This window comes from Dreissena polymorpha, chromosome 1 (genome assembly GCF_020536995.1).
Source record: "Dreissena polymorpha isolate Duluth1 chromosome 1, UMN_Dpol_1.0, whole genome shotgun sequence".
NCBI classification, from domain to species: Eukaryota; Metazoa; Mollusca; class Bivalvia; order Myida; family Dreissenidae; genus Dreissena; species Dreissena polymorpha.
In genome coordinates this window covers 9,843,061-9,862,340 of record NC_068355.1, presented here as the reverse complement: position 1 = coordinate 9,862,340, position 19,280 = coordinate 9,843,061, and the positions used below count along the sequence as shown (strand labels likewise).

Genomic DNA, 19,280 nt, shown 5'->3' with positions numbered 1-19,280 from the left:
ACAAAAAAGTGTTTCAACATCAACAACTTGTCCATGTTCACAAGCCTCTCTCAGATTTATGATAAAGAAATGATGGTAAACTAAATTCTTAAAACTGTTCTGTTCTGAGATAACAATTCTTTCTTGTACAGAACAAGGAGATTTAAACATTGTAATAAAAAAAGATGTTTGTTTTGGTAATATTACCAGAAAAAAATTGTAGCATCAATTTACTTTGTTGTGGATATTTTATTATGTCCCCCACCACTATAGTGGGTGACATATTGTTTTTGCCCTGTCTGTTGGTTGGTTGGTTTGTGTGTTTGTTTGCTCCAACTTTAACATTTTGCCATAACTTTTGCAATATTGAAGATAGCAACTTCATATTTGGCATGCACGTGTATCTCATGGAGCTGCACATTTAAAGTGGTGAAAGGTCAAGGTCATCCTTCCAGGTCAAATGTCAAATATATAGCTTCAAAGCGGCGCAGAAGGGGAAAAACACATATCTTGTTTGTTTGATAAATTTAATTTAATTATTGATAAATCCTAGGTAAAATGCTGAGTAAAAACAAATAAGTTAAATGATAATTTTCTCTCATTAAGTCTTTATTTGACATACTTTAGTTTGACTTGCTTTGGAAATAAATATACTTACTAACTGCTATAAATCAATGGACAAAACACATAGGAAACCTTGTTTATTTATTTTACGTCTTAAGTCTCAAATGCCTTTGTGACTGTGTGTCCGGGGTATGTGATGTTGAGGTGGCTTTGTGACTATGTGTCCAGTGTATGTGATGTTGAGATGAATCTTTTCTATGGCTAGTATGAGTGCTTATAAGTGCTTATTTTAGTTGCAGGTGTCTACTCTAGTTCATCTACCCCCTTTGAGCAGGGTAACTTTTACCACCAGTTTATTCACTTGTTTCATTGTTTCAACCTGTTGTCGATGTTGGAGGTTTTCATTCTGCCATTACCAAGGTGTAGGTAAAATTGCAGTTGGTAAAAAGCTTTTTTTGTTCATACCTAGATTTACTTGGTAATAGCAAAATAGCCAATTATATAAAAGTTATTATTTGTTTGAAGTTACACTGTAACTCCAATATAACGCGGATGACGGGGTCCAAGCCACGCAACAGCGTTATAAACGGAACCCCGTTATAAGTTTTGAGCTCATTTATTGAAGGGGGCTATAACACAGGTATAGTATAGCCTATAATATAGGTACTGTGTATTACCATTCTGTGTTGTCATCCGCGAATACATGCATATAAGCCAAATCGTATCAATAACATTATACATACCGCTTTTCTAATGCGCACATTTATCCGATAATCCAATAAAGTTACAACATCACTTAAAAAAAATAATAATCTTAAACATTTATGATGATAAATATGTTTACGAATTTCATAAACACAACTATATGCATATGCCATTTTTCAGAAGTGTAAAGGGGACAGTGCATTATGGGGCAGAGCTTTTATTGGACGCGGGAATTTAAATTTAGATTGAATGCAATTCGTTACATGTACAAAGAAAGGTTTTATTGCGTCATACGCCGTCATGCAAAAAACGTGCTTTCCGGGGACTTTCTGATACCGGGCAAAAATGGAAGTGAATCTCTGTTAACAATAACACTGCCTTAGCATGCAAATAAATGGTCTGGATTATTTATTTAAATGACTAAATACTAGAATGATAATGAAATGACAGAAAAACTTGTTTTATACTGTGCGCAGTTTATTTCAAAGCCGCTCCTTTATTATATAGTCAAACTGCAATCCTTTCAAAGTAAGTATAGTTTTATGGATTTTAATAACTTTAATTTTATAATTATCCGGCTTGCACTTAACTTATTGAAATTAGCGCACCGTATCGCTCTGATAGGGAATACATGTAATAAAACTGACACGCGAGTTTTTCACACCTTTATTGACATTACACAACAGAATAACACCAATTAGCTGTCGGTGTTGTTTAACCTCAGAGCGATTAAAATCGGTTCAATGGACAGTATAATAAAGCAATCAAGATATGTTCGCCTTTCATCTTTCAATTGTTTGAAAATACATGAAATTGCATAACATGGATTTGAATCAGAAATGGAAGGTTGGAGAAAAAACGGGATCCAAGACCCACCCGCGTTATATAGGATTCAGCGTTATAACGGAGAGCGTTATATTGGAGTAACAGTGTATTGGGATTCAGCTATAATTCTTCATTCAACCATGAAAAATGCCTGAATTTAATTGCGCAATGGCTTCATTAGCTGCAGGAAAAAAGCAATGTTTGGAGATGGTTTATGAAGTCAGAACTGGGTATTAATCCTTTCATCATAGCTTGGGAGGAGTTTTAATTAATCATGAACCTAGCCATGTTGACCCTAATTTTATTAGCCCTGACTTCATTTCCATCTCCCTAAAACATTACCTGAAATATTATCTACACCCTCGTAAAATAAGTTTGAAATGTTTAAATCAATCACATGTTTGCTGAACAGAAACAACCACTGTATCAGAAATCCCACTAAAAGATGTTCATTTCTTTATTTTTATCAGTAGAAAACCTACTGTCCATCACAATTAAGCGTATTTTGAATCTTCACCTTTTATTAGGCTTGACTATTCACCAAATATGCCATGCTATACTGCTCACCCAGATGTTGCGAGTGTCATGTGTTTGGGGTAATTGTGTGTGGTTGCTGACCAAGTTCAATCACTTCAACCTGTAATTCGGAAGAATTATGCCCTTCTTTGAACTTAACCCTTTGCATGCTGGGAAATTTGTCTTCTGCTAAAATATCGTCTGCTGAATTTCTAAAATTAGCATTTTCTTCGATTTTTTTCAAAGAATACTATAAGAAAAGCAAACAGTTTGGATCCTGATGAGACGCCACATTCTGTGGCGTCTCATCTGGATCCAAACTGTTTGCAAAGGCCTTCAAAATTTGGTTCCAGCACTTAAAGAGTTAAACAATTGTTTAAGGTAATCCTGCAACATGTCCAAATCACTGTTTCTACAACAGGTATTGTACTGAAACTTTTACATGCCTTTTGGGGTTGTTGTGTGAGGTCACTGACCAAGTTCTATAACTCTTACCAGCAATTTATGATATTGAGGCCCCTTTTTAGCTCACCTGAGCACGATATGCTAATGGTGAGCTTTTGTGATCACCTTTTTATTCATAGTGGAGCGTCATGATTTGCCTTGTCAACACTCTAGAAGCCACTTTTTTTTCATATCTTCACGAAACTTGGTCAGAAGATTTGTCCCAATGATATCTTGGACGAGATTGAAAATGGTTCCACTTGGTTGAAAAACATGGTCACCAGGGGTGGGGCATTTTTCCTAATTTGGCTATAGTAAAACCGTATTATACTCTAGAAGCCACATTTATTGTCTAATCTTCATGAAACTTGGTCATAAGATTGTTTTCAATGATATCTTGGATAACTTTCAAAAATTGGTACTAGTTTGTTAAAAAACATGGCCACTGGTCAGAAGATTTGTCCCAATGATATCTTGGACGAGATTGAAAATGGTTTCGCTTGGTTGAAAAACATGGCCACTAGGGGGTGGGGCATTTTTCCTAATATGGCTATAGTAAAACCTTGTTAACACTCTAGAAATCATATTTATTAAATCTTCATGAAAATTGGTCAGAATATTAGTTTGTATGATATCTTTGATGAGTTCTAAAATTGTTCTGGTTTGTTGAAAAAAATGGCCGTTAGGGGGTCCTTATATGGCTACAGTAAAACGTACTTAACACTCTAAAAGTGACATTTATATTCAAGTCTTCATTGAACTTGGTCAGAACATTTTTTTGAATGATATGTTAGATGAGTTCGAAAATGGTTCCGGTCTGTTGGAAAGCATGGCATTTTTCATTATATGGCTATGGTAAAACCGTGTTAACACTCTAAAAGTCACATTTGCAGTTCAACCTTCATGAAACTTAATCAAATATAACATTTTGTTCTAATTGCATCTTGGGCTGCACAGAACACGTCATTTCTTTGTAACTCAGTTGAGAGACTTTGGGCCTTGTTATCTTCCATTTAGCAGAAGAATTCTCCATTTGTGTACTAAGAAGTTGGAAAATTAAATATACAACAATACATTTCTCTATAAAGACTGAGTATGGGCTGCATTTGAGACCAGTTAGGTCAAGGTAAAGGTCACTGGTGCTAAAAGTATATATAAAAAGATTAAAAATGGGTTACATCCTGATCTAGTAGTATGGGCTGCATTTGAGACCAGTTATGTCAAGGTAAAGGTCACTGGTGCTAAAAGTATATATAAAAAAGATTAAAAGTGGGTTACATCCTGATCTAGTAGTGAGAGATTGCATTTGAGGCCAGTGGGCAAGTTTAAGGTTACTGGTGCTAAAAATGAATGTATACAGATTTAATGTGCGTTACATCTTGATCTAGTTAGGGATTGCATTTGAGGCCACTGGGGCAAGGGCACTAATACTAAAAATTGAAAAACAGTTTGTGCTGTAATTTTGTTTGTAGGTAGAATACATGTAGACCTAGGTAAGAATAGCATCAGGCCAGTTTAGTCAGGGTCACTGTTAATAAAAAAAATATATAAATGGTTTCTGCTCAATAACTTTAGGCAGAAGCAAGATATTGTCCTGTAATTTTCTATGCAAATTCCTTTTAGCTGAAATTACTAAGTGTTATCAGCTTCATATATTTCTAAAGCTTTTCATATATGAGGTGACTGTCAGACCTCATGCATTATACTGTCAGAGCTGATGAATAGGTGACTGTCAGACCTCATGCATTATACTGTCAGAGCTGATGAATAGGTGACTGTCAGACCTCATGCATTATACTGTCAGACCTCATGCATTATACTGTCAGACCTCATGCATTATACTGTCAGAGCTGATGAATAGTGAAGCACACTTTCTTGGAAAATTTCTGGTTTTCTTTTCTTTCTTTTTTTAAATACAAATAGCATCCCTTTCCCCACCCTTTTCCTTGCATAGCATTTATTTAAAAAATAACGACAATATATATTCCTTGCATTAGTCACTTTTTGTCCCCTACCGGTGAAACCGGAGGGGACTTGTGGTTTGTGCTCTGTGCGTCAGTCCGTCACACTTTTCTGGATCCTGCGATAACTTTAAAAGTTCTTGATATTTTTTCATGAAACCTTAAACATGGATAGATGGCAATATGGAGATTATGCACGTCATTTCATTTTGTTCCTAGGTAAGAATTCTGGTTGCTATGGCAACAAATAGACTAGAAATATAAACAAATAGACTAAAAATATATTGCTGAAAATAGTGGATCCTGCGATAACTTTAAAAGTTCTTGGTATTTATTAATGAAACTTGAAACATGGATAGATGGCAATATGGAGATTATGCATGTCATTTCATTTTGTTCCTACGTCAAGAATTCTCGTTGCAATGGCAACAAATAGACTAGAAATATTGCTGAAAATGGTAGAGTTTCATCGGTAGGGGACCTATACTGCTTGGCGATTGTCTTGTTATGTTTTATTTCTATGGTATTATACAGGTAATATTGAATTAAAAATATCTTAATAACTTTGTTGGTACTTATATGCAAGTAGCACTTAACTCATTTATATTTCACTTATAAAGAAGAACCTTTTTTTTTTAACTGATTAAATGGTGATTGTTTTGTTTGCTTTCCTTTATCAATCACATTGTGTGATGAAACCAACTTATCCCACCATACGCGTCCCCTAATGTTATGTTGTAGGTGACCTCTGTTGTTTTTATGCTCCTCCAAAATTTATTTTGGGGGGAACGTAAAGTCGCCGCTTCGTTTGTCCGTCCGTGTGTCCGTCCGTGCACAATTTTTGTCCGGGCTATTTCTCAGCAACTAATGACCGGAATTCAATGAAACTTTATGGGAAGCTTCACTACCAAGAGGAGATGTGCATATTATCAGCGGGTTCTGGTCGGATGATTTTTCACAGAGTTATGGCCCTTTGAAATTTTCCATTAAATGTACATATAGTGCAATTCTTGTCCAGTCTATTTCTCAGCAACTAATGACCGGAATTCAATGAAACTTTATGGGAAGCTTCACTACCAAGAGGAGATGTGCATATTATCAGCGGGTTCTGGTTGGATGATTTTTCACAGAGTTATGGCCCTTTGAAATTTTCTATAAAAAAATTCTTGTCCCCCAAACTACTGTGCCCTCAAGACGTTTCCTTTAATCTGAATATATATTGCAATATTGTGACAAAAAAAACTTTGGGGAGCATCACCCGTCTCCGACGGTTCCTTGTGTGTTTTTGTTTCGGTGTTTACGAAATGCCAAGTAACCCTTTTGAGAGGTCTTTAGTGTAAAATGATGGCGAGTTGGTAATTGTTCCTCATTGGATCTGAGCTATGTTTAGAACTGCAGGTTAGGAAAAAGACATCACAAACATAAAATGATTGATCTGATTTGGTAACAAGTTTATATTTGTTAATTCACTAGTGTTTCATAGTAAATGCCTACTGTAAATAAAAGTAAATGATAACCAGTCTCTTAATGGTGCCAAACTAAATATTTGCATGAAGAAAGCTACATGTATGTCTAATACATAATTATCTCTATATAAAGACAGAAATTTGAGAGAAATAAACATTTTCTACAATTATTACATTTATAAAGGTGGCTAATGCAAACTTTGTTTTGAACTTAGAAAAGCACTAGCGTTGTTTGGTGACCTTATGATTGACCTATCAGCAATGATTGTGTTGGGCTTGTTGTTGAGCTTAAGTGTTGTCCTGATCTAAACCTTGAGGACCATTTACCAATAAATTTGACCATTAACCGTCATGCACCCTAGTGTTCTGATATTTATTTTTATTTCATACCTGTAATATGGTCTTGAAAAAAATGTTTACATGTTTATTTCTTCATATCTATTAAAAAAACTGCATTACTAAGTTAATGACATGACGTTAATATAGATCTGATGATAATGTTTATATTTAGTCAGTTTGAATTCATTTACATGTCAATATTATATTTATACATGTAATGAGTTTTCTGTTGCATACCATAGGACTTTTAAGAAATACAAACAATTCACATGGATATATAAATATCCAATGTTAACAATTATTATAGGTATTCTAGTTACCATCTATCACCAATAATTCCATGGATAAGCTTATAAAAAGACTTTTTAAAAGGATATTGTCTAAGCAAACATCTTTAGGCAATCTGACAATTGAAATATTAACATTTTACAAATAAATATTGATTCTAAGTATTTATCAAAAATATAGACTATGTGAAAGATTGATAGGAACAAATGATTACAGAAATTAACTAATCATAGCTTTCATCCAAACTTTTATTAGTTGTACAATATTTAATGAGAGGGGCCCCTGGTCTTTAGTTCGCACAGAACCAGACGATGCTCTGAGCCTCGTGGAAGACAAGACAGAGAGTCGCCCATTTCAGCCAATCTCGCCGGCAGTGATTCCCGACAACAAAGTTGTGCGAGATGACGCGGGGCTCACTAACCTAAAGCAGGTCATCAAAGCAGTGCGTGACGGACCCCCGGGGCTGCCATCCATATGCTTCTACTCCTTCCTGAATGCTCACCAAGGGTATGGAAGGGGTTTTGTTGTAAATTGAGGAAGGGTTTTTGGCTGCTACAAAATTTGCCGTATGGTTGCTATTTATTTCAGAGGAGGGCTTGTTATGATTATTCTATTCTCAGTTTAGTTGTATCAGTATTCAGTTAAGTATCAGCTATATCAGTTTAGTTGTATCAGTATTCAGTTAAGTATCAGCTATATCAGTTTAGTTGTATCAGTATTCAGTTAAGTATCAGCTATATCAGTTTAGTTGTATCAGTATTCAGTTAAGTATCAGCTATATAGTTTAGTTGTATCAGTATTCAGTTAGGTATCAGCTATATCAGTTTAGTTGTATCAGTATTCACTTAAGTACCAGCTATATCAGTTTAGTTGTATCAGTATTCAGTTAAGTATCAGCTATATAGTTTAGTTGTATCAGTATTCAGTTAAGTATCAGCTATATAGTTTAGTTGTATCAGTATTCAGTTAAGTATCAGATATATCAGTTTAGTTGTATCAGTATTCAGTTAAGTATCAGCTATATCAGTTTAGTTGTATCAGTATTCACTTAAGTACCAGCTATATCAGTTTAGTTGTATCAGTATTCAGTTAAGTATCAGCTATATCAGTTTAGTTGTATCAGTATTCAGTTAAGTATCAGCTATATCAGTTTAGTTGTATCAGTATTCAGTTAAGTATCAGCTATATAGTTTAGTTGTATCAGTATTCAGTTAATTATCAGCTATATAGTTTAGTTGTATCAGTATTCAGTTAAGTATCAGCTATATAGTTTAGTTGTATCAGTATTCAGTTAAGTATCAGATATATCAGTTTAGTTGTATCAGTATTCAGTTAAGTATCAGCTATATCAGTTTAGTTGTATCAGTATTCACTTAAGTACCAGCTATATCAGTTTAGTTGTATCAGTATTCAGTTAAGTATCAGCTATATCAGTTTAGTTGTATCAGTATTCAGTTAAGTATCAGCTATATCAGTTTAGTTGTATCAGTATTCAGTTAAGTATCAGCTATATAGTTTAGTTGTATCAGTATTCAGTTAATTATCAGCTATATCAGTTTAGTTGTATCGGTATTCAGTTAAGTATCAGCTATATCAGTTTAGTTGTATCAGTATTCAGTTAAGTATCAGCTATATAGTTTAGTTGTATCAGTATTCAGTTAAGTATCAGCTATATAGTTTAGTTGTATCAGTATTCAGTTAAGTATCAGCTATATCAGTTTAGTTGTATCAGTATTCACTTAAGTACCAACTATATCAGTTTAGTTGTATCAGTATTCAGTTAAGTATCAGCTATATAGTTTAGTTGTATCAGTATTCACTTAAGTACCAGCTATATCAGTTTAGTTGTATCAGTATTCAGTTAAGTATCAGCTATATCAGTTTATTTGTATCAGTATTCAGTTAAGTATCAGCTATATAGTTTAGTTGTATCAGTATTCAGTTAAGTATCAGCTATATCAGTTTAGTTGTATCAGTATTCAGTTAAGTATCAGCTATATCAGTTTAGTTATATCAGTATTCAGTTAAGTATCAGCTATATAGTTTAGTTGTATCAGTATTCAGTTAAGTTGTATCAGTATTCAGTTAAGTATCAGCTATATCAGTTTAGTTGTATCAGTATTCAGTTAAGTATCAGCTATATCAGTTTAGTTGTATCAGTATTCAGTTAAGTATCAGCTATATAGTTTAGTTGTATCAGTATTCACTTAAGTACCAGCTATATCAGTTTAGTTGTATCAGTATTCAGTTAAGTATCAGCTATATAGTTTAGTTGTATCAGTATTCACTTAAGTACCAGCTATATCAGTTTAGTTGTATCAGTATTCAGTTAAGTATCAGCTATATAGTTTAGTTGTATCAGTATTCAGTTAAGTATCAGCTATATAGTTTAGTTGTATCAGTATTCAGTTAAGTATCAGCTATATCAGTTTAGTTGTATCAGTCTTCAGTTAAGTATCAGCTATATCAGTTTAGTTGTATCAGTATTCAGTTAAGTACCAGCTATATCAGTTTAGTTGTATCAGTATTCAGTTAAGTATCAGCTATATCAGTTTAGTTGTATCAGTATTCAGTTAAGTATCAGCTATATCAGTTTAGTTGTATCAGTATTCAGTTAAGTACCAGCTATATCAGTTTAGTTGTATCAGTATTCAGTTAAGTACCAGCTATATCAGTTTAGTTGTATCAGTATTCAGTTAAGTATCAGCTATATCAGTTTAGTTGTATCAGTATTCAGTTAAGTATCAGCTATATCAGTTTAGTTGTATCAGTATTCAGTTAAGTACCAGCTATATCAGTTTAGTTGTATCAGTATTCACTAAAGTACCAGATATATCAGTTTAGTTGTATCAGTATTCAGTTAAGTATCAGCTATATAGTTTAGTTGTATCAGTATTCAGTTAAGTATCAGCTATATCAGTTTAGTTGTATCAGTATTCAGTTAAGTATCAGCTATATCAGTTTAGTTGTATCAGTATTCACTTAAGTACCAGCTATATCAGTTTAGTTGTATCAGTATTCAGTTAAGTATCTAGTATATCAGTTTAGTTGTATCAGTATTCAGTTAAGTATCAGCTATATCAGTTTAGTTGTATCAGTATTCAGTTAAGTATCAGCTATATAGTTTAGTTGTATCAGTATTCAGTTAATTATCAGCTATATCAGTTTAGTTGTATCAGTATTCAGTTAAGTATCAGCTATATCAGTTTAGTTGTATCAGTATTCAGTTAAGTATCAGCTATATAGTTTAGTTGTATCAGTATTCAGTTAAGTATCAGCTATATAGTTTAGTTGTATCAGTATTCAGTTAAGTATCAGCTATATCAGTTTAGTTGTATCAGTATTCACTTAAGTACCAACTATATCAGTTTAGTTGTATCAGTATTCAGTTAAGTATCAGCTATATAGTTTAGTTGTATCAGTATTCACTTAAGTACCAGCTATATCAGTTTAGTTGTATCAGTATTCAGTTAAGTATCAGCTATATCAGTTTAGTTGTATCAGTATTCAGTTAAGTATCAGCTATATAGTTTAGTTGTATCAGTATTCAGTTAAGTATCAGCTATATCAGTTTAGTTGTATCAGTATTCAGTTAAGTATCAGCTATATCAGTTTAGTTGTATCAGTATTCAGTTAAGTATCAGCTATATAGTTTAGTTGTATCAGTATTCAGTTAAGTTGTATCAGTATTCAGTTAAGTATCAGCTATATCAGTTTAGTTGTATCAGTATTCAGTTAAGTATCAGCTATATCAGTTTAGTTGTATCAGTATTCAGTTAAGTATCAGCTATATAGTTTAGTTGTATCAGTATTCACTTAAGTACCAGCTATATCAGTTTAGTTGTATCAGTATTCAGTTAAGTATCAGCTATATAGTTTAGTTGTATCAGTATTCACTTAAGTACCAGCTATATCAGTTTAGTTGTATCAGTATTCAGTTAAGTATCAGCTATATAGTTTAGTTGTATCAGTATTCAGTTAAGTATCAGCTATATAGTTTAGTTGTATCAGTATTCAGTTAAGTATCAGCTATATCAGTTTAGTTGTATCAGTCTTCAGTTAAGTATCAGCTATATCAGTTTAGTTGTATCAGTATTCACTTAAGTACCAGCTATATCAGTTTAGTTGTATCAGTATTCAGTTAAGTATCAGCTATATCAGTTTAGTTGTATCAGTATTCAGTTAAGTATCAGCTATATCAGTTTAGTTGTATCAGTATTCAGTTAAGTACCAGCTATATCAGTTTAGTTGTATCAGTATTCAGTTAAGTACCAGCTATATCAGTTTAGTTGTATCAGTATTCAGTTAAGTATCAGCTATATCAGTTTAGTTGTATCAGTATTCAGTTAAGTATCAGCTATATCAGTTTAGTTGTATCAGTATTCAGTTAAGTACCAGCTATATCAGTTTAGTTGTATCAGTATTCACTAAAGTACCAGCTATATCAGTTTAGTTGTATCAGTATTCAGTTAAGTATCAGCTATATAGTTTAGTTGTATCAGTATTCAGTTAAGTATCAGCTATATCAGTTTAGTTGTATCAGTATTCAGTTAAGTATCAGCTATATAGTTTAGTTGTATCAGTATTCAGTTAAGTATCAGCTATATAGTTTAGTTGTATCAGTATTCAGTTTAGTATCAGCTATATCAGTTTAGTTGTATCAGTATTCAATTAAGTATCAGCTATATCAGTTTAGTTGTATCAGTATTCAGTTAAGTATCAGCTATATAGTTTAGTTGTATCAGTATTCAGTTAAGTATCAGCTATATCAGTTTAGTTGTATCAGTATTCAGTTAAGTATCAGCTATATAGTTTAGTTGTATCAGTATTCAGTTAAGTATCAGCTATATTTTTTTATGCTTTCCTGTGGTTTATAGAGAAATATCAGTGAATTAAAACTGATAATTTCACTGTTTCAAACAATGAAAATCAGTGAAAATTATCGATAATTTTCACTGTTTATGCTAAATGACGTCATTTTTGTGACGAAATGACGTCATTTTCCCAACGAAATTCTTTAGTTTAACTCTTTAACAATGTATATAAACTGTGAAAAAAGCATAAAATAAAATGAAAATTTGTTGGTTTTGGTGCATTATCGATTTTAATTCACTGGTGATCATATAAAATATATATTTTCTATGATCACTCGTGAATTAAAATCGATAATCCACCGAATCCAACAAATATCCTTTATATTTCAGGAATATGTAACTTGTTCTCTCCATTTGTTGAGAAATCTGATTAAGGTTTAGCATGTATTTGATACTTAAGCTTCAGTTTGTTACATTCATTTCAGTTCAGCTTGTATGATCACAATTTCAGTTAAATAGTGCTTTTGGCCTAGTTATGCTTATATCCGAGCTAGAATTTTAAAGGTAAATCAGAGCGTCTAGATCCAACAGCAAATACCTTAAATGCTTATTCTTATTTCACTATGATAATTGTTTTACATGTAATTATAGTTTAAGAGATTTTTCATTTATAACATTTTTATATTGAATTAAATATCTGTCAAGTATTTCAGTTTTAGTATATAAAGCTTAAGCATTAAGTTAAAAAGTTTAGACATTTTTAAAGCTTCTAAATATTTATTCCTCTAACTTTTTTTCAGCCTATGCTGTGCGTCAACATCTGCAGACAAAATGTACCTGAGTGGAGGGTTTGAGGACAGTGCTGTGAAGCTATGGCGACTGTTGCCAGGCAGTTTTCCCAGTGTTGACAACAGTGACGGTCCCTCTGTGATCAGGATTGCAGCAGACTATCTCAACACAGCAGAGGAAGAGGAGATAAGAAGTAAACACAGACTAAGGTAGCTAATTGTTCAAATACACTGTAGCATGTGTATCCATAGTATCAGCCCTCGTATTAAAAACATCTATATATTTTAAGTGAACATATTGAAAAACATACATGTGTAATACGTCAATCTATAGTTTAATGTTTTCTCTTCGACATAACAACAAAAACTGCATTTAAATCGGTCATGTTTTGCCAAAATACTGGTGAGACTAAGCTCCATGTCGTAATCAGTATCATGTTCACCGTTTCTCATAATATCAGCCCTTCTGATTGGCTGCTAAGATTTGGGACTATGTGCATGTTCTTTTTCTATAAATAGTTTCTTAATGGAAAAAAAAGAAACTCTAGTTCATGTTTCTCTTAAATTATTTTTTTCCCATAAATAAGCGGCTTATACAACATTTGACAAATCTACTAATAAACCAAAAACAAACTTACACAATTACGTTATGCGTAATCATAATATCGGCCTTAAATACACGTGTCCTACTTCCGAATGAAAACCAGAAACAGAAAGACCGTCATAATAGTCATTAATAAACAGCAAATAAATTATAACTTCTAAAAATAGAAAAACATTAACTGTCGAGCTTTTCTTGAGGGGTTTTCATCAAAGGCATGATACAATGAGGAGGGCCGATACTATGAGAATAAGGGATATATCTTATATAATTCATTTTTTATAACGCAGAATCCAATATAACGGGGTCAGTCTTGGCTCCTGTTTTTCTTCAATTTTCATTTCTGTTTCCAGTGATTTTTTTTTAATTCCAATATGGCGGATCCCATTGAGCTGATTGCATGATTGCTTAACTACATGTATAATTAATAGGAGACTAACCATTACAGAGGGATTTGACATTTTTAGTGTGATAATCTATTGTTTGATGCAATTAAATGGGTAAAAAAGCACGTGTTTATTAGTGTTTAATGTTCTAATGCTTGAATGTGCTTGCTCAGTTGGAAAACTTCTGTACCATAATTCACTGTTTAATGAACACTTCTGAAAGAAAAATGGCGGATGTTTGCGTTAAACTTGATTTTTGCTAAGAAGAGACAAAAAATATCATAAAAGCGGAAATCTTCTTCCCTGATTAGCCTGTGGCAGTGCAGACTGCACAGGCTAATCTGGTACACCACTAGGCACATGCATTAAACCCCTTTTCACAGAGCATGGCTCATACATGTATTGTCAAAAATAGCTTTTCTAGCACTGCAGCAATGTTCTCAGTAGATTTGAGTATTGTATGATTCTAGAACTGTTGCAGTGGAGAGGAGGTGGAGTGTGTCACATTGAGGGGCCACACTGGCGCAGTGTACCAGGCACGCTTCACCTGGGACTCCAACTTCCTCCTCACCTGCTCTGATGATACCACAGGTAGGATGGAAAGGGACAGAACTATTAAAGGTTTTAAGCTGGTCTTAACAGAAGTTGCAAACATTTCAAAATACTCTATTTGTAAGGCTACTTTTGTGAACATTTGTAGGAAACCTATGAAATATTTAAACATATAGATTGTTTAATATTAATGTTTTTACTATTTCAGCAATCCATTACTTTCCCAAGGGTTTGGGTTATTCCCAATGACTTATTTGTGAGAGCAACTAGAATATTTTATAATCATATTCTTAATTCAAGAAATGAAACCTGATCACCATTCTTCTTAGTACATTTCATGCAATTCTCTTCAATTTATTGGGCAAAATAATTTAAATTATACCCAAACATATAACCGTTTTTCCTTCAACTTAGAGACAAACCTTAAAGCCTTTACTTGTAACAGTGTACATGTAGCCCCCTTTAGGCAGTTTAAAGTATGTGTATTTGTTTTGTTGTGATTCAATGGCTCTGTTGTCATGAACTAAATGCAATTTAATTGACACAGAAGTTACATCAAAATTTGAATGACAAGTTATTGTACTAATTTGTGCCTAGTTTACAATTTTGAAAACATTTTTAATTAAAACTTGAAACTGCAAATTCAGTATGTTTATTTATTTCTGTATTTTTTATGCTCAAGCAATTTTAATTTGCTTGATTACTAAGATGTGTTTAATATTTATTTCATTGAAATCATAAGTTTAGAGAATGTTAGGGGAAGGGACTGTTAGCAAAAAGATAGAGAAACCAGGCCAGGACACAACTTGTAGAAACATTCATTCTCTGTGAACAGTATTTTGCAAACTTTAAACAGCGTTATGTAAATCCCACAGCGTATCATAGCTTGTAGGTTTGTATTTCAGTGAGGTTATGGGACATCGAGAAGCAGACCAATGCTGCGGTATACAAGGGACATAACTACCCAGTGTGGGACGTCGATTCCAGGTTAGGCACAAACAAATTGGTGACCAGACCCTTTAGGGGTTGCTACAAACTGATCCTTATTATATTTGAGCCTCACTATGTGAAAAGAGGGTAAAATGCATGTGTGTAAAGTGCCGTCCTATCTGTGTGCAGTCTGCACAGGCTAATCATGGCTTTTATGATATTTTTTGTTTAAAGAAAGTCTCTTCTTAGCAGAAATCTAGTATAAACAGAAATTGCTGTCCCTGAAAAGCCCGTGCGTGAACTGCTCATCCTAATCTTTACACAAATTCATTAAACCCCCTGTTCACAGAGCACAACTAATTGTTGATATAGTTAATTTGCTTTTTGTGAAATCTATATACAATTTATAGTTTTAAAATACACTTCTTTATTTTTGCCCCAGAAAAGAAAACATTTTAAGTAAAATAAATTGAACCAAAAAATTCAGATAGAAATTTCACATTTTTGAACATTTATTCTTATGCAATTTGTCATTAAATACTCTTTAATGTGTATGGTTTAACTTAAATGGATTATTTTACACTAAATATTACACATTATTGAGTGAAACACAATAAAAAAAAGCAAGACATTCTTTAAACTCTGTATTTCTAGTGATGTTGGGGATTATTTTGCCTCCTGTTCTCACGATCAGACGGCCAAGTTGTGGAGTACAGAGAGAACTTTCCCACTGAGGAGCTTTGTGGGCCATTCGTATGATGTTGATGTAAGTCTATTTGCCAATCATTTTGACGTTTATTAAGTATCTGCTCTTCTCATTATGTCAGTATTTATTTTTTTACAATAACTGAAAGCACTTTATAAAGAAATTTTAGAAATTATTCTATAGGCCAATACATGTATAAGCAATTTTAATTTGGATTTGAACTTTGTTGTGTCTGCATGAATTTTTCAACCATGACAAAGAAAGTTTTTTCTGAAGAACAATTTATATAAAAAAAAATTATTTTAAAGATGGTTGTTTATTTTATATACAATATATTGTAATTTATTGCATTGTAACTTACACCAAAACAGCTATACAAAACTTGATGAAAAGTTTTTTTAATCATATAGACTCAGGCATGTTTTATGATCATTATTATTTTTCAGTGTGTTCGCTTCCACCCAAACAATAACTATATAGCCACTGGCTCAGGTGATAAGACAGTTCGCATGTGGAGCATTCAGGAGGGGAAGTCAGTACGTCTGCTCTCCGGTCACAAGAGTTCTGTGCTTGCTGTGGCCTTCTCACCCAATGGGACAATGCTGGCCTCTGCTGGTGTGTGTTCTTAATGAAAGACTTATTTGTTTCATGTGGGAAATGAGTATGTTATACCTAGTTCTGTCGGTATGTCTGTCAATCTGGCGGCATGAAATGCTAACAAACTACTTTCTTATGTCTCAGGAACTACGTTCTTATGTCTCAGAAAATTCGAAATATAAATTTGGAAATTATATGTCATCAACATGAAGTTTATATGTGCAAATTGTTTCATTGCTAGTGAACAACAAGTATGTGATTTTTAATCTTGTGACACCCTTACATAGCTGTGCGGGGGTCTGAGTCGCATTTGTCATAGGTTTTAGTTGTCAGATTGTTGTTGTTTATTTCCCATTAAACAATATAGATTTCGAATACACAGGAAAACTTAAAAGGCTTAAGCATAAGTTTAAAATGAAAAATTAAGGTTAGCACACAATTCCAGAAATTTCTCATGTCAGGTGAGGACCGCAGGGTACGAGTGTGGGACCTGAGAACTGGCACCCCTTTCAAGGAGTTCAGGGGTCACACAGACGTCATATACACCCTGAGTTTCAACCAGAGTTCATCCATGCTGGCATCAGGTAAAAGCATAAATACATTTGTTGTAATGTTCTGAAATATATTAAATTATTTGGACTTGTTGCCAATATTCAAAATACAAATGACACAATGAGAATTGATGTACTCTGTTTAATCTTGTCGAATTTAGTATAATTGTTGTAAATCCTACATTGTTTCATCAATTGCATGTGCAAAAGTTAGATTATATTTTTTAACTAAGTCAGAAACTCAAAAATCAAAATTATTAAATGCCTCTTTAGACAGTATTTTATGCACTATACAAATGCATGGACAGAGTCACATTTGGGAAACACGCTAATCAGGAAATGTTAATCCTATTTAATAAAGCCTTGCCTGTATTTTCCAGGTGGACTGGATAACTGTATTCGAATCTGGGATCTCAGCAAGAATGCTAGTTCAGTCCTTTCTTCGTAAGTACGATATAAGTAGAGCAACATCAAATTTTAAGCATGGAATTTTTTTTGTTCAATAGTTGAAGAGTAGTAGACAGTCCTTATAAAGAAAGAAATGTGTATTTAAAGGATTAACCTAATGGCGTTGAATCGTTTAGCCTATTGGTGAAATAAACATCCTTTTTCATTTGTTAAAATCTCACACGAAATATGTTCATTTGTCTTATTATGTTCTTTATTTGTTTTACAAACAATATTATAATTTTTTATGAATAATAAGTTTGTATCTCGTTTTAGATTATAACATTAATGTTACTGATTCGAACATATCAATTTTTATTACTTAGGATGTATGCATATTTCAGACTAAAAGATCAGACGTCTTTGTTTCTACATGTTGTTGTTTGTTTTGTAGTGATAATCACAATTCGGCTGAACTTCTTGGTGCGTTTCCCACAAAATCAACACCTGTGGTGTACCTGAACTTCACTGATCACAATGTGCTCCAGGCAGCTGGGGCAGTGTGAAAACCAACTTGTTTACATTAAATAATAACTTCACTGGTAACCCTGTCAATATCATTGATAACAGTGTTTGTTTTTGGACGACAGGAACAGTGTGAACAGACTCTTAACAATGAATCTGCATTTCACTGGTAATAATGTTCTCCAGGAAGCACATTAAATCTGGAATTCAGTAGAATGCATCAAATACTACTTCTTCACATCAAATCTACACTTGGAACAAACTGCTTTAGGCAGTAGAAGCAGTATGGAAACAATGCATTTTTACATTGAATCAGAATTAAACTGATTACAATGTTCTTTAGGCACCAGAAGTTTCAAACGCTTCTTGTCAAAATATGCAGCAGGAGCAGTGTAAAAGCTACATGTTCACATTAAATCAGAACTTCAGTGCTAACCATGTGCTTGAGCATTCCACAAAAATACTTCTCCATATTGAATGTAAACATCATAAGTAACAATGTGCTTCGGGCCGCTAGAGCAGTGTGAATTGCTATCCCTACAAACGGAACATAAACTTTGTTGTTATCAAATTGCTTGGGGCAGCGGAATCAGTTTGAATTGCTATTTCATCGCTATGCAACTTTTCTAAAAGTTGATGACACAAATATCAAGCATGGTGTAAACAGAGAGTTTGAATTGTAGCACTAAAATTTATGTATCATACTGTCTTACTTTCTTGGTAAGAATACTTAAAAAACTACTTATCAAAGAACACAAGGTGTGAAAGTTTTATTAAACAATCAGCGCTAAGCAATTTGCTGGATACACCTTGACAACCTTTTTCTCTAAAAGTGGGTTGACAACTCTAGGTGTTGGTTATAAAGCTTATCCTTTTCATTTTAAATATATGTACTTTTTCATATTGTATTACCAGTATGTAAATTTACTGTACAGCATTTTGTATTATACACTAAGAGATAAGTTTGTTACTTTTATAAAATATCTGAACTTTAAATAAAAAAGAATTATTTTTCTGTTGTTTGTTGATAGTTATTTTGCTTAATTGTTCCTCTTAGGAAATAAATAATTACCGGTAAAAAAAAATTGCTATCTTGCTGAAAATCTAATTATAGATGTCCATGCAATCAAAATTATTCACCAGCCAATTTATAGTCCATGGCAAGAGTATGGAAGTATGGACTCGAAAAAATACTTACACTGAAAATATTATTTTCCATTTGTATTAATATTAACATATGTGCATATTTAAGATTAGTCGAATAAGGATGTTTCGTCTCTATACATGTAGCCACAATGCACATAAAAAAGCAAGTAAGGCTATGGGGAACACCATGTGAAGTGCATTTTGCACAGA

The 19,280-nt window shown here is 33.1% G+C and overlaps 1 protein-coding gene across 5 annotated transcripts in view; it reads left to right on the top strand.

Annotated features, from left to right (window-relative positions):
• The window catches only part of LOC127870830 (TAF5-like RNA polymerase II p300/CBP-associated factor-associated factor 65 kDa subunit 5L), a 51,655-nt gene extending 32,719 nt beyond the window's left edge, over window positions 1-18,936 (top strand). The window contains exons 7-16 of one of the 5 annotated variants that reach the window (XM_052413387.1): window positions 843-878; window positions 7,381-7,594; window positions 12,702-12,899; window positions 14,158-14,267; window positions 15,134-15,215; window positions 15,813-15,924; window positions 16,311-16,479; window positions 16,923-17,045; window positions 17,393-17,456; window positions 17,854-18,936. In XM_052413387.1, coding sequence (XP_052269347.1) covers window positions 843-878; window positions 7,381-7,594; window positions 12,702-12,899; window positions 14,158-14,267; window positions 15,134-15,215; window positions 15,813-15,924; window positions 16,311-16,479; window positions 16,923-17,045; window positions 17,393-17,456; window positions 17,854-17,965 — 1,220 coding nt within the window. In that variant the 3' untranslated portion in view covers window positions 17,966-18,936. Of the gene's footprint in view, window positions 1-836; window positions 966-7,380; window positions 7,595-12,701; window positions 12,900-14,157; window positions 14,268-15,133; window positions 15,216-15,812; window positions 15,925-16,310; window positions 16,480-16,922; window positions 17,046-17,392; window positions 17,457-17,853 lie in introns of all 5 variants that reach the window. The other 4 variants (XM_052413372.1, XM_052413381.1, XM_052413364.1 and 1 more) reach the window with 4 other exon arrangements.
• Window positions 18,937-19,280: the final 344 nt, after the last annotated feature.